We start from the raw sequence: 16,440 nt of genomic DNA on the forward strand, positions 1-16,440 counted from the left end.
TGCCCTCCGCCCGCACCCGCACACGCACACCCGCACACGCACACACCCGTGCACACCCGCACCCGCACACACACCCGCATACACACACTGGCGCACACACACACACACACACCCGTGCACACACACACCCGCACACGCACCCACCCGCACACGATCACGCACACACACCCGCATACACACACTGGCGCGCACACACACACCCGCACACCCACCCACCCGCACCCGCACACCCGCACACACCTGCACACACACACATGCACACACACACTGGCGTGTGCACACACCCCCGTACACACGCACACCCCCCCAGCACACACACACATGCACGCACACATGCACACACACGCACCCCCGCACACACATACCCGCGCGCACACACCCGCTCACACACACACCCAGCACACACACACACCCACGCACACACACAAACCTGTGCACACACATCCGCGCACACACACCCCTGCACACGCACACCCGCGCACACACACACCCACACACACCTGCGCACACACACACCCTGTCTGCCCCCCGGGCCTGCAGCTCCTCTGGACTCCAAGCTGCACCAGAAATGGTGGGACACCGCCGTAGCATCCCACCCAGGGATGTCATGGCCTTAATGCTTCTTCAGGCACGAACACCACCCCGACACCTACCTCAGCCAAGGAGTCCAGTGTGCTGTGCTCTAGCACCTGTGGGGTCCAACCCAGTCTCCAGGATTTGAGCTCCAGGGAAATTTTTCTTCTGGCACACTAATCCTAAATTACACCATTTACTACATACACTTTTTACAGGTAATTCAGGAACAAAAAAGCACAGGGCATCATATGGCACAGAGACAGAGCACTAAGGAGTCAGCATCCCAAAGAAGTTTATTGGGTTCGATCGTAGGCTTTCCCGGCATCCCCCCAAGCCCCACCGGTACATCCCATCATACTGAACTACAGCGATCTACAGCATGCTGCAGCCCAGGAGCAGCCATTACATACTCGCAGCGATCAGCTATCAAACAAGGTCCATCAAAATACAGAGCTAACGCAGGTACTTGCGGTACACAGGAAAAATCAAAGCCTGGATGCAACCTCATGCTTTAGCACTAGAAAAATGCAGATTTGGTACTTTGGTTTTAGTCTGTATTGAACTGCGATATCCTAATTCCTGCTTTTTAAAAGAAAACACAGCAGCTGTCACTACTGTACTGCCGGCGCAGAAGTACCCCCATAAAATATACACTGTTACCAGACCCCTTGGGGTTTGGGTCAATCTTCTGTCACATCCTGTCGGGTGAGCAGACGGATTTACTGTCGTATCCTGTGAGAAAGCTGTTATTTCTAAGTTACAACAAAAATCCTGATTCCAAAGTATCCCCAAAATCTGTTTCCACCATCAGGGTTATGCCGATCTCTGCTTCTTTTGGCCTTCTATCAGACTGGATGAGACCCATAGCTCTTTCTCCATAGCTACTTTCTCCTGACCAGAAAAATAAAAATCTAAAGATATGCCTAGTGCCTGGAGTTTTTTGATGGAGCAGCCATGGCTATGTTTGTCTGCTAGTACTTTTGTGGAGGAGTTTGAGACTGAGGTGTCAAAACCAAAGACGACAGCAAGGTCTCTGAGCTGGTTCCAGCATTTCACAACATGAGAAGGTGCTGTGGATCCAAATGTTGTTGGTGCAAGGAGGACGTTTCCCTTTATGCTCTGCAGTGATACAACATAGAGCTAAACTGAATCAGTTTGAAGGTTCAGTACTTTCTAGAAAAGGTCAGATTTGTCATACGCTAAGTAATCACTGCATTTTTCAACTGAGATTTTTTAAAAATCCTTCTGTTTAACTATCCTTCCCTACTGAGCTGCCTTTAATTACCTTTCACTTCTCTGACTATATGCTTGCTTTTAATATGCAAACACCACTATAGCGTCTGCTCATAAAGCAGCAAGTCACGTTGCTTTTTTTGTCATCAGGTATGTACATTGAAACACAAGACTTTCAGCTTCCTTCCACTTTTTTTTTTTTTTTTTTTTTTTTTTCTGGTCTTGCACAAGAGACTTCATAGAAAATTTCAGATTAGGTTGATGTTTACTACCTAACTCATGGTAGCGGAACCAAACTGCTGTCCATCATGTAGTTCTTTTCTGCTTGCTTACAGAAAGGATAATAGAAAAGCAATCAGATTAGAGATAGAACAGAATCATCCTTCAGAAACGAGGAAGTCTTCAGTCTCATAAAACAGGGACAATTTCTAGAAATAGAAATCTTGGCTTTGCTTCATGTACGTTAGCAAAGAATTTTGGATCCACATTTCTGTAGTGCTGCCTGCAGATGGCTTACGATATGTAAATAGCATTCATTTATACGTGACAATAGCTATACATCAGCATGTAAGTGCTGATAATGCAGCAGATGTAAAATTCACTATTTCCATCTAGTGGTGAGACAGTATTCCTGGATCTGAAGTCCATGGAGATCCAGCTACGTACCTGCGCAGGATGTGTTACTTTTTTGAATCCTCCCACAAGTCACTTGGTTTGATTTATTCTCCTTACAAATTTTTCAGGTCTAGACATGTAAGTTCATAGAAGATGTAAAGAAAAAAAGAGAATCTTATCACTCTTTTCCGAAATGCAGACTGTTAGGATACAGTGAAAAATCTCTCTCAATTTTTACAAAAATCTAATGTTTTGCAAATTAATCTGGCCATACAGATTACTGGCTGTGATATTGTCAATGCCACATCTCAAAACTTCTTTGAAACTGGATAGAGCTGAAATTTGTGGTATCTCACATAGCAAATAGAGTAACTAGAGAGACCAGAGACGTATTCTACTGGGTAAGGTACAAGTGGACTGGGCTACAAAATATACATTATTTTTAATTATAATGGTACAGTGTATGTATTGGTCATAATAGCTCTTACTTTGGGAGCCAAAATAAAACGGCCAGATATCCAGAGACGCTTGGGCCACAGGGATCTGTCTCTGTAAATCCCAGTTCCTGCCTGGTTTGAGACTGGCGTCACGGTCAGAGATGTTTTGTGTGTGTAGCCTCCTCTTTTCTCTAGATATGCCCAAGGGGAAGCAGTGAATACATATATCCGTATGGGCACCGTTGAATTGCTATGCCACATATTACTGTTTCAGCACAGACATCTGAAGTTCTCTGAAGTTTTGCTTGTTTCCATGTTAGACTACACATTGTTGAAGAGAAGAAGAATCAAATTTACAATGAGAAGTGTAAATTCTTCCGTGGCAATTAACTGCACGGAAAGCACGTAGCCACAGTTAGGAGCAACCGCCACCTTGGCAGCGTGGGCCTGCCAGCGTGAATGTTTTCCTGAGGTAGTCAAGCCCTTGCACCTCATGCGAGAGGAGGATATTATGGGCCTTCATTACCAAGCACAAAGAAAAGGACCAAGGCAAAAGAGTGCACAGAGACCTTCATTCTACTCCTCCAGGCAAGTGTGCATTGTGCAGTGATGCTTCATCTGACATGAGAGCTGGGAAGATGTGGCCAGCAGTGTTTGAGGCTCACATAGCCATAGCATTACCCTCTGCATGCAAGCCAAGCCATATTTTGCCTTTCAGACTCACAATACCTGCTGCTTGGGCAGGGCAGAGCACCACCTCCTTGTCTGCAACATATCGCTGATCAGGTTGCATAGGAGGTGTAACTTTTTCCCTAGACCTTCACTCATTATACTGCCCATATGTTTTACTTGGAAGGAACCCGATCTGATAGTGCTATACTTTGCTTTACTGTGTAAAAGGGAGGACCTTGCTTTCCTTCTAGTACACAGACGTATTTTTTTATATACAGTACCTTCTCCAAGTGGTAAGCTTCTTCTAGACAAGATTACCTACCTCCTGTGAAAAATTGTCTTCAAAAATTGTCAGGGAAATTGGACACCACAGCCCAAATTTTACTCTTCAGCCTATCCCTAGCTATGAAAAAAGAATAAAGCAATCCATGAATAATAGTTACTCAGCCCCAAGGCATGGATGAGATAAATTGCATAGGTAGCACAGCTTTGTGTTTGTTTCCTTGTTGTACAAGTGTGGTTTTCCCTTCCCAGCCATGTCATCACTGGGCAGACATGATGAAACACATGCTATGGTTGCATAGCTGGCCTAGGTAAGCTTTACTCCAGCTCAGAAGCTATTTGCTTGGGCAATACTAAACCAGGGATTATGAAGCAACGCATGAACCTGCAAGTTTCCATCTGTATGTCAATATGCACAAGATCTTCTAGCGTATGGGCATTTCCTTGCCTCTGAGCTAAAGAGTTGGGCATAGCCTGCATTTTGTCAATGAGCTTTGCACGGTACATCTTAGTTTTCAAGTCAAAACAAAGCCACCTTGCTCTCCAGAACAGCTTAGTCTAAGGAGCATAGGCCCAAGGAGTGCTTGCTGTGGATCCGGCCACTGCTGCATCTGCTCTGGGTGGCTGGCTGTTGGGGACGGGCAGGCTCACACGTGCTCGCGTTCAGTGCCGAGCCAACCAGAGCCCTGATCCCTGCTGATGCCACAGAGCATTACTATAATGCAATTAACATGCCAGCAACCTCAGCATATGTCCTGTATGCTGTCAGCAGCATGTTCAAAGCAAGTTTAAAGGGAAATGCTTACATTGAGGGCAAAGATTACTGTGGCAATGGTGTGACAGCTCACTGGTTGTATCCTGCCTCAATGACCGGAGAGAAAGCTCCAGAGACTGCAGTGACCAGAAAGAGTATTCCAGGCTCCATTTTCCTCATTCCAGACAAAAATGACCTGTCAGTTCCAGCCCAGCTCACAGTGACTGCAGATGTACAAGCTTGTGTCTAATTTTGGAAGCTTTAAAAAAAAATCTCTTTATTTAGCAGCAATATCTATGTTGAATAGCAAACACTCACACATTACTATAGAAATATTTTTATTTATCTTCAGAATTTTATAATCTGTATAGCCATTACAATGTTAAAAAAATTAAGATCAGGATAACTACGAATTGTCCATTGCTGTAGTTTTAACACTGAAAAGGTCTTTGATCCACATAAACCAAAAACATATTAGCAGGGGATACCTGCTCATGGAGAATTTCAGAAAGATAATACCCTGACGTGGCTTTTTAGAAACCTCAGGTGTACAAAGAACTATCTCAAAGCTCTATCAAGAAAACCAAATAAACCCCGCAACTTTGTCCTTTCTGTGTGGTCTGGAACAATAAGGACAAGGAATGGCAAAATAACTTGGAATAAATAAATGATAAAAGAAATATTTCTACCAATGCTGAGTAATTGGCCTATGGAATTTAGAATCACAAATTACAGATTGCCCATTGGATTTTGGAAGGGGTATATAAAGTTTTAGTATGATTTTTTGGTTGCATATTATAAGTAGAGTTTTATTACCAAGTATGTTAATTCACCACTGTGAAGGTAACCTCAGAAAAAAAAATTAATTTATAGTTATAACAATTGCACTACTTTTCATTCTCAGGATGTCACCAGAGAGCATCACAGCTACAGAAATCTGGCGGCAGAGCATGACACTTGTCCTCTACAGATGAAGGGTTTTCTCAGTGTGATGTAGATACCAATGCCTTTCCCAGCAGTATTGGAGTGAGAGGGACTGCAACTGCTGCTCTTCGTGTTAGGCAAAATCCTGTCATATGGTATTAGGAATATCTGTAGCCCATCTACCAGATCAGGGCTCCCAAAGGACTTCATCTTGGGGCAACAAGGCTAGGTTTCGCCAAAAAGCACAAGTCTCCTCACACCTGCACGCAGTGGGAAGAGACAGGCTCTCCGCGATGTCGCTCAAGCACTAGCTTCCGGCTCTGACTTGCCTTTCAGAAAAGCCCTGCTCTTTCACGAACCGTAGAGGAACCTAGAGAAATACCATTTAGAAGCTAAAGCTAGTTTTTATGATTATCCCATTCCCATTGCTAACACACGTTTGCCAAGTGTGTCAACTACGTGACTTGTGTTCAAAAGACCTTCTAAGAAAATTCTTGCCTCTGGCATCTCAGGCAACCATGCAGGACTGGTAGGTATTCTCCACTTCACTCTTCCAGACTTGAAAAGCCTCATGGTATTTGGGTTTATGTCCTTGATTCCTTTTTACGATCTTACTTAGCTAATCTAGGCTAGAGAAAATCTATAAGGAGGTAAAAAATTACATTGCAGTTCCCTGATTTTTTCCTGTGCTTCTGCCACAAGATACTTTCTGGTACTGATTCTGGCACTTTTATGTGCAGCTTAACTTGATACTGACTAGGCTACGTGAAGGAAAGGAAGAATTAACCATCTGATTCTTAGATTTGCTATTTCCAGTAAATACTTTGAGATTCATTTGAGAGGTGGAATTTGAAGACAAGTTCTACAAAGCCCCACCAAGAAAAAGAGACTTTATAAACTCCATGAAAATAATTACCGTTTCTTTTATTTGTGCAAGTGATTTGAACCACTCAGGTTCACCAGTAATGAAAAGACAATTCAGTGAATCTGTGCAAGAACTGTGTTTGAGATGACAAATTTGCTGGCTTTGCATACTGACCATACTATTTCTACAGTAAGGCTGACCATTGACTCCTCACTGAAAAAGGGTGGAGGGCTCAAAAGAAATAGAAAAGTAGTGCCTGAGTATGGAAGGAACCTGCTGCTTTGCCTCCTGCCTGTCCACTGAACTTCCTCCAGGGATTGCCAGAGTTGGTGAAAACCTGTCCACTAAGTCGCTTTTCCCAGGCTTTGCGCCTATTGACCAAGCATTCCCTCCAGAAACAGGTCTGCTGGTCCACTTTTCCAGCTATTTTGTCTTAAAATAAATGTTCTTTCTATATGTAGGCAAATCAAACTCACCTCATCCAGGGAAGCACAATGCGGAGACCTCCTCTGATATGCTATTAACCTCTGCTGGCAACCCTGTCAGCATGTAGGAGACCGCCTCAAGTCAAGCAGAGTCTCTATGCTTACCTTAACGCTGCTTTCAAGTACCACTTTGAAACTTAACAAGACACGATCAAAACACATCAGCAGCTCCTTTGTCCTCACATCTCTAACATCTATCCCTGGGCACAGTCTTCTAAAATCTTGAGAAGGCCAGCTCAATGTAAAGATGATTTGTTAAGTTAAAGACAATCAGAAACAAAGTACCCCCTCCAACCATTCATGCTGCTCTATCCCTACATTCCTCAGCATACAGAGTGAGGCTGAGCGGGAAGAAAAGTAGTGGTTTACCCGGACCAAAGCACCCTGGCTGCTTGAAGCTACTGCAGACAAGTCTGCTCTTAGCAGACAATAAAAAAGGCTCAGAAGAGTCCTCCCTCTGGAAGGCTCAGGCCTTCCACAGGGAAAAGGTGAGACTGGATGAGATCAAATAGCACCAGGAAGGAAAAAGGCAATTATTACTCGAGGAGAAGGGAGGGGAGGGCAGTGCAGTTGGGAGAGGCACCACTGACAGGTGACCTGTCAGTCTGAAGGTGATTCCAAACCACCCAGGGGAGAAGCAGGGTCCATCATCCAGGGAAACTGGTCACACCAAGCTGAAGTGAGCAGTAAGCCAGCAGCTCTTAAAACTGCAAGGGGCGTGTACACCTGCACAGAGTAGACATGCAGATGATACATATGGGAGCAAAAGTTTTGAGAACTGTCAAAACATAATCCAAGGATATTTAGGGTTTGGGGGTTTTTTGCTCTTCCTTACACCATATAAACTCCTTCGTCATTCAAAATTCATATGTAGTAAAAGGGAAGAACTAGGAAAAGCCAGCCAAAATTAATGCATTCTTCCACATCCTACAGGGCAAACAGTTGTTGACAATTTTGTGAAATTAGTAGATGGTATCTTCTGCACGGTCACAGACTGCAAAAATGTATTAGCTTGCAACACTTTCAAAATACTTGAGATGTAAAGCATTTTCCACTCAAGTGGGGTTCACACAGCAATACTGCATTGTAGAGTTTCTCCTACAATTTTCTCCTACAAAATTGCCCAAATTGAGATTTCCACAAATAACAAAAAACAGAATTTGCACTAGCATGCATGAACTACATCTGATACCATGTTTCTACTTCTTTCTACCTTGCAAAAAAGGCCTTGGGATGTTGCGTTTTTGTACTTACTTGGGCCAGCTAGTAGTTAAAACTTGCTGTGGAAATGTTCACTAACATTGCTGCTCCCTGCTGAAATCTTCAATGAAGATACCATTTTCTTTTTCTAAAAACAATGCTGCAGATACTTAAAAAGGAAGCACCCTGCCCAGTGAGTGCTACCTGAGTGGCACATTCATCTACTTCAGGACTATTCTCCCTACACATTGACAAGAACTTCTAAATAAATAGGTACTTGTCCAATACACAGGTCTAAGATGATTCTAATAATTTTTTTAAATTGCCAGGTATTAAGAGATCTAAGCATTTTAATGTTATCACCTGTCATCAGACACCTTACATGGACATGGTGTTTGCATTTAATTAATCCCAGTATTTTTAGGGCCTGTTCCAGTTCCTTTTATACTTAGGCAAGCACTCATATTTTTGGTGTGGTACACTAATCAAGATTAGTGGGTTAAAGAATAATAACATGCAAAATCAGTGCTCACCCAGCCACGCTTTGTTCTGCATGACTGACCTTAATACCACCTACATCCACAGCCCTAGACTGTGCATGTCAGGAAGATGTCAGAGTAGCAGGTCACTTGGCTTTGTTTCAGTCAGTCAGACAGCAGCAGAAATCGATACTGCATGAACAGCTTGCAGCAAAGTTATCTAAATGCTTAGAGAAGAAATTCATTAAAGATTATCTTCAGCATACTTCAAAAATAAATCTGTACCTTTATCTACATGGTACAGGAAGAGCAATTTTCTACATATTAGCATAATAATCACCAGATGAGTTCCTCCTTGCCCATGTTGCTTGTTTGTATCACTTCAATATCTTGTAGCCTTGAAAATGCACATTTTTAGCTTTATTTTTTCTGTCCTGTATGTTTTCATTTATACCTTACATATTCAAATCCTAGTCATTACTTTTTCATGCACAAAACATACTAGAGTTTTACCACTGCAAATTGCAGTGACTAGCACATACAGCAAAAGTAGCGTCAGCTAACACCTCACCCACTGAATTGTCAGTCATCTCTCAGCGTCTATGTTACATGCCTTTGGCTTAACTTAAGCAAAAAGGTTGGGCATCTCTGGGTTAAAGTGAAAGCACCCAGTAAGAGCATGTCTTTACACAGCAGGATGCCTATCCATGCGAGTAAAGAAACAACAAAAAATACTCATCTTTTTTCAACAGTGGAGAGGATTGGTTTTGGCTGTAAAAAGCCTGAACTGTGATCTTCATTCTTCTCCCTTTTCTCTTCATAAATATAGACCCCAATCTTGGGCCAATATAATACTAAATTTCTATAGTGTTTAACATGTTTTTTAAGTACTTAAAGATGGCTAATTATTTAAGATGCAAGTGTTTCACATTTAAACACACGTTTTGCACACTGACATTGTTGTACAAACTGTAAAGGACAAAAACCCAACACAAAAATCACTGATATATTACAGTAAGAGGGCTTTTGAGCATATGAATACATGATTAATTACAGAATAAAAAATTCTGCAGTGTTCTTCTACTTGGAACAATTGTGACTTTCGTGTCGGGTTTCTTCAGGTAAAGTCATGCTGTACAATGTTCTTCTAAACTGGAAGGGGAAAAAAATAAAATAAAAAAATACCCAAACTGTCCTTTGAACAGCCTTATTTCTATTTGGTCCACTTTCTATGATCCTCTTCTAGATTCACAGGATTTAAAATCCTCTCAGTTTCAGACGTTCTCATGACTAGAAGGGAGATCAGTAGCAGGTTTGGGAGCTCAGCACTATGAAACCACTTAGAAGAGCTGGTGGCCTAATAAAAAATTAAAAATAAAAATAAAAATAACAGACTGCAGAGAAGGTATTTATCCCAGACGAAGTCATTCACTTACATTGCTCCCACATCTAAATTTCATTGACTCATCTGCCCCAATCATCTTATCCCACTCTCTCCCGTTTGTTGCAGAGGAGGCCACCATAGCATATTAGCAAATGTCTTTAGCACAGTTCTGCTTCTCCAGTGAAAGATACCACCCCGACCTCAGTATCCTGGTGAAGAAGTTGCTAAGAACTACCTTGACAGTGCTATTTAAAACACTGATGCTTTCAGAAAGGACAGCGTCATTTACAAATCTTGGCAAAAGTTAAGGTAAAACCAATTTCAGATTGCACCCTAAATCTGCTGCCAAATTAAATTTGAAAACACATGTACTATAATTTCATATAAGTCAGGCATATGATTAACAACAGGTAGAACCGATGCCTCTCAATGTACTGCACTCACAATTCTCAAAACTGTAATTTCAGTTATTTTCATTATGAATTGAACTAGAACAAAACCGATGGACATGGAGTACATGTGTAGTTGACACCTTCACCTGCACAGCCTGAGGAGAGATCAACCCTCCCAAACCCACAGAGCTTTGCAATACAGGTGAGACACTTAAGCACTTATGTTAGTAAACAGGGTTGGACACAGGGCCATAAACACCAAATACATTTCTCCCTTTGATCTTTATAAAATATTTCACTAAATCTCCCAAAAGCAAGCAACAAAAATATTACAAAACTGAACTTCAAAGATAGCACTTTTCTCCAATTATCAAAAAAACTAACTTACCTTTCCCTTTGAGCTAAACTTGGCTACTTTCAAGCAGCATGAGTAGCTCTACTGTGTGTTCACAGTCCCATTACCTTGTTATTTTAATTGCTGAGCTAAATTTACATTTAGCAAATTTCACACTTTCTTGAAAGAGAGAAAAAAAATGGCAAGGACTTAGCAACTGATGTATTATAAACATAGTATTACAAAATGCACTCTGAATTTGCAGTGCACTGTCCCTCAGCTAAGTCGATGATGAATACTTTCAAAGTTTTGTTCAAATTTTTGCACTTGATGTTCAAAAATAATAACCACTCTAATAGTATTTTGCATTCTACTGTACAGAAATTTTGTAGAAAATAATGTCCAAAGAGATCTGTCTTCAGTTCAATATTAATTTAATAGCCAATATGCGTAATTCATTTATATGCAAATACATGTGATATTACTCTCAACATGCAGGCAACTGAAAGGCAGCTGCTTTAAAAGATGCATTCAGGCATCTTAAGCCACTCTGTCCCACTAGTGTTAGAAGATCTGTTGTTGATCCACTATGTTTTCCTTCAGGGGGAGACAGGGAACATTTAAATGGTTCTTTCTGCTACATGTTAAACTGCTCACTGTTTTGGCCATCTCTCTTCCAGATCTTGTTGCATAGGAGAAAAGCCTTCTGTGCAGCCCGCTGTTTTTAACACATGTAAAGGTAAACACAGCTGTTCTTCTGTTCTTCAGGGACTCTTCTTCTTGCTTTTCTGTTGTTCCTTAAGCTCTTTTGCATTACATCTGGACCCCAATGCTGTCAACATTTCTATTGTCGTCAGGTTGGCTCCCTTCATTATTAATCGGTCTCCATCAGCTGGAAAGGGACAAAAATTTAAGAAGTCACAAAGTCAAAGTCACAATCCCTTTAGTGTGCAGTTCTGTTTTGTATATATAAATCCAAATACCCTGTTCATCTCATCTGATTAGAAAGTACTCCGCTTACCAAGGAATCTGATTATGCACCACCAACAAACAAGTATGTTAACTGCACACAGTACACATGTATTTTTCAGTTATGTATTGCATTATTGAAAAATTTGAAACATTTGCCTATATATATACCTATAGTAAGAACATATTGGATAAAAATGGCTCATAATATGCCCTCAAAGTCATCTAACAGAAGGCACAGAAGGCACTGGAAGGCATAATTTCTAACATGGCTCAGCATTTTAGCAGTATGTTGTCTACGGTCTGTTTAACTTACTTCTTTAGCCAAAATGATAAATCGGTTAACACAATCTGGTGATTATAATGTAAAAAACCAGAAAGCACTAGGATGTCTAAAATTCTGAAATAAATTATTTTAGAACAGGGAGGAGGCAGTAGAAGTATTGTACCCAAGTTAGTTATTTATTTTTGCAAGATGTGCAAATACAATAGCCTTACTCAAACCCATATAATGCAATACCATGCATGGCATCCAAGTTCTAGCCCCATGTTTGCCAACTACAAGGGTTGCAAAGTCTTCCCTTGGAAAATAACCAGCTCTTAGAGAACAAAGAGTTCAGAACTATAGCTCTTGGCATTAGTGGAATAAATTGTTTTGGTTTTATGCTGTGAAAAACATTAAGCTTTACTGCTTAAGTCTTAATACATCACAGTTATAAACAAGGATGGGAAAGACAGAGACATAGGGGAAGGAGAAACAAGCAACGTCAACACTGAAATAACTGGACTTTCCTAAGCAAAATTAAGTATATTCAATACTCTCAATATTTCTACAGATTCACAAAATGTATGGAAGTTTAAAGAAAAGGGGGTAGCATGAATCAATAATAATGAAAATTCTAATGGACTACATGACATATTGGTCCATTACAGCACAGCAGGAAGAAGATGCTGCCAGAGAAAAGGACAAAAGCAGATTAAAGCCATCTGTTCAGAGCCTAGAATCTGGGCGGCTTCCAGAACTGATGAAATTTCCACCATCAATTCCCTGCTTGCTCACTATAGCCTCAAAGGAACCAAGAAATTTGTTGTACATCAGTTGACCTCATTCTGCAAGTCCATCTGCACATGTATGGTCTTAGCCATATGAGCAGTTCCTTCAAACTGCACAGTAAGTTACATAAGCAACTAAAGGTATTCAACTTTTCTGTTCTCAAGACTGAGGTGCCTCCACCACAGATAACATTAAAAAATTACAGAAAGTGAACAGATTCTTACATCAAAACAGAGCTACACTTCCCTGGAACTGGACTGCAAGGTCACACAAACACGTCCCTACAAATGTAGGCTCAACTCTGAAGTTAAGTAATTTCTTTGATCTAAGATCCACCAGATCCTACTGTAGTACAAAGGCATAAATACACATTTATCTAGACATCAGGATGTTTGTGACTCCCTTTTTTCCTCCCAGCTGCACAACACCTAGCTATGGACCAGAACCAAAAAAATAAAAGTAGCCAAATTAAAAATAAAAAAAAATCATAGAGAAGACAGTAACTTCATAACAACAGAAACCTGGAATATTTTCTTTTTTTTTTCCAAGATTAAAAATGAGCTCCTTACCAAACATAACATCTACAAGCGGTTCAGATCCATCATGTCTCACATCAGCAGTCACTTCACAGTTTCTATTAGTGGCCTGGATTTTTTTGTGGTTTATGCATCTAAGAAATTTTCTGAAAATACATTTGAAAAATACATTAAAGTAGGTGGTAGATAGAAATTATAGTAAATATATTTCTAAAACTAATCTAAATATCTTGATATTGCCAGGCAACAAAAGTATAAACAAAACAGGATTTGTATTTAATATTTGTATTATTTACTTATTATGAAATATTTAAATAATTTCAGACAGGTACTTATTACGAGATGAGTCTTAAAAATCCAAATAGATAGCCCTTATATGCTAATATGTAAAAAGCATACCAAAGTATGCACTTTGTGCATTTCTCTTAGCTGGGTTTGTAACAATAATTTTTTGGAAAAAAAATCAGCAAAGTAATGTAAATTTTTCTTTATACACCAGTTACTTGCCAACGCTTTATTGTTTGGCTCAGAGTCATTATTTATTTATTTAACATTCGGTCTCCTGTAGATTTCTGAAACGCGTGACAGCAAATTGACATTCCAGCAGCTTAAAGACATTCTAAGTTAAGTTATTTAGCTCATTTCAAAAGTAGGTATGTCTGTAAAGCTCTTGCAAAATGACATTTTACAATTGTTTGGTGAAGAACTTACATCACTCAAGAGGCACAATTACTTAGATTTCTCCAACAGTTAACTACCAAGATAGAGCAGCAGCTGTTGCTCACTCTCTTTCCCATTATCAGCATTTGGACTAGTGCTTACAGAGCTGCATGCTCTGCAGCTGAGGGGCATCTCCCTGGGTAGTTTGGTAAAGCTAAATGCACTTGCCCGTAAGCAAAGGTCCACCCTTAAACGCAGAGATGCTCCAAAAATCAGCACCGAATGAATGCTGTGTGCATATTGGTAACGCCATAAACAGAGCCCTTATGACAAACCCAGCGTCTTCTCATTCAGCAGCGTTAAGGTTCTGCCTAGACTAAGTTACAAAGCCCTGATAAATACAGGCTTTCAAGGGCCAAGATCACGCAAGTCAATGCACAGTAAAGCAGACGTTTGGGGAAAGAAGGTTCTCCTCCCGAGAGGTACAACAGATGCTGCCATTTCCCCGCCAGGAGAGAAGCAGGCCTGTGCCCTTCGCCACGCCTGGGCTCTGCGGCAGGGCCTGGGGCACAGGCCACACTACGGGCACACGTAGCCCCTGCTTCTACACCATCCCACCCCCCCAGAAAAATAAAATTAAAGGCAAAAGGCTCAGCCCTCACAACGGCCGTGGAGCGTACTGACCCCACGCCCTGGCGCAGGAAGGGCGCTGCGTGCTTCACAGGTTGGGTAGCCGGGGGGTAGCCTCCCCGCCGGCCGTGGGCCCGAAGGCCACCGCACGCCCAGGCCGCCGCCGCGGGGCCGGAGCCGGCTGCCCCCGCGGCCCCCTCACCTCGTGCTCTCCACGTTGGACTCGAAGGGGCAGAAGCGGACCACGATACTCTTCACCGGCCGCAGCACCACCCGGATCTTGGACGCCATCTTCCTTCTGCCCGCTACTACAGCTCCCAGCAGCCCCGGGCGGAGGCGGGAAAAGGGGCTCCCGCAGCCGCCTGGGAGGTGTAGGCGGGCAAGGCCGGCACCCGGGGGCGGCGGGGCGGCGGCCGGGCCCCGCGGCACCGCTCTCAGCTGGCGGCGGGGCGGCGGCTGCTGCCCTGCGGCCGTCACTTCGTAACCTGAGGCGCTCGAGTCATGCTGTGGGGAGCGGGGGAACAACTAACCTGTCCCAGCCCCTCCTGTGACTGTAGCAGGGTAGATACGGTTCGGGGGAAAAAGGCATGCTGTTGGCATGAAACCCACACGAAAGACCTCCGCTGAGCCCTGCAGTACAAGCAGCAGGCCCTTGTGCCCGTAGGACTTGTGCGCAGGAGGCTGAGGGCCTGGGGTAGCACTGATGGGAAGCTATAGTGTATAGTATCCATAAACTTCAGAAGCAAGGTGGGGCTTGCTTTCTTTATGGTAAATCTACCCCTATTATGTGGCAGCTTTTGATATTTTCCACAATAGAACAGATAAGGATATTAATGAGGACCGGTGAGGAGTAGCCAGTACAGCTAAGGGTACGTTAAGAGGCGATTCTTTGCCGTATATCGAGCAGAAGGGAGATTGTAAGGGGCAGCGCTGTTGGAAGGGACCCGGCTGCGTGTCGGGGGAGGTCTGGCGGGCAGCGCGGGGTTAGCTGCACGCCTCGCCCGGACGGGGGCCCGGCGCGGTGCGGGCGGCCATGCCCCGCTAGGTGGCAGCAGCTCCCCGGGCAGCCGCTGCTGCGGCCCCGCGGCCCGGCCGTGCGCCGCCGCACCGGGACCGAGCGAGGTCCGGGGCCGGGGTGGAACAAACCCAGCAGCGATGGCGTTTAAACGCACGCCGTCAATCTCTACCGAATATTCAGTACAGACCCGTGTTTCCAATCTACAGGACCCGCATGAAATATCTAGCACCCCTCGTAATGGGCAACCTGTTTCGAGAAGCTTACCTTTGCTTATTGGAAAGCCTCTTTTAAAAAAAAATAAATCACAGTCATCGGGAAAAATCATCCTCTTCGCTGAAATGTAGCCAAGGGAAATTAAGTAGCAAAACTAAAGACAGAGGTGTCAATGTAGTTTTAATGTTTAACGTTTTTATTGTCTTTTATATGTGTGTATATGTATCATAATCTTCCCTTATGGGAAAAAACACATTTCCGTGAGATATCTTGCAAGACTCCACTGTAACTAATAAACAGCTGATATAAACAGGAATTTTTCCTATTTAAAGGATCAGATACAGTACCAGGTAAATAGACTATTTTACATTTAGAAGGCAAAAATAACTTTCAAAATTTCAACATATCTTTCTTCATTATAACACAAAAATCTTGACGTATTCCATTTAAAACCTGTAGCAAAATTTCCATTGGCTTCTATGGCAGCACTGAAGGAATAACATTAGCAAAAGAATGGGGAAAAAAGAATGATCGCTGATTTTTTGTAAGGGCTCCATTCTCTACACTGTTGCTATGATGGCACTTACTGACTGAAAACTATACATGGCAAAAACAGTTTTATATTTATGCTTACCACATTTTGCTAGTAATTTCATGAAGAATGTTTAGCTTACGTTGCACCATGAAATGAAGAGAAAACAGTATTTACTCCTTTCCACACTCCATGT

General features: G+C 42.5%; 1 protein-coding gene across 1 annotated transcript; it reads right to left on the minus strand.

The window, feature by feature from the left end:
• Positions 1-11,049: 11,049 nt before the first annotated feature.
• MRPL53 (mitochondrial ribosomal protein L53) lies at positions 11,050-14,841 on the minus strand. The gene is made up of 3 exons (XM_055705619.1): positions 14,684-14,841; positions 13,225-13,337; positions 11,050-11,524 (listed from the first exon to the last, which is right to left on the minus strand). Exons 1-3 carry the CDS (start codon positions 14,770-14,772, stop codon positions 11,397-11,399), a joined length of 330 nt encoding a protein of 109 aa, XP_055561594.1. The 5' UTR covers positions 14,773-14,841; the 3' UTR covers positions 11,050-11,396.
• Positions 14,842-16,440: the final 1,599 nt, after the last annotated feature.

Source organism: Falco cherrug, chromosome 3, assembly GCF_023634085.1.
Source record: "Falco cherrug isolate bFalChe1 chromosome 3, bFalChe1.pri, whole genome shotgun sequence".
NCBI classification, from domain to species: domain Eukaryota; kingdom Metazoa; phylum Chordata; class Aves; order Falconiformes; family Falconidae; genus Falco; species Falco cherrug.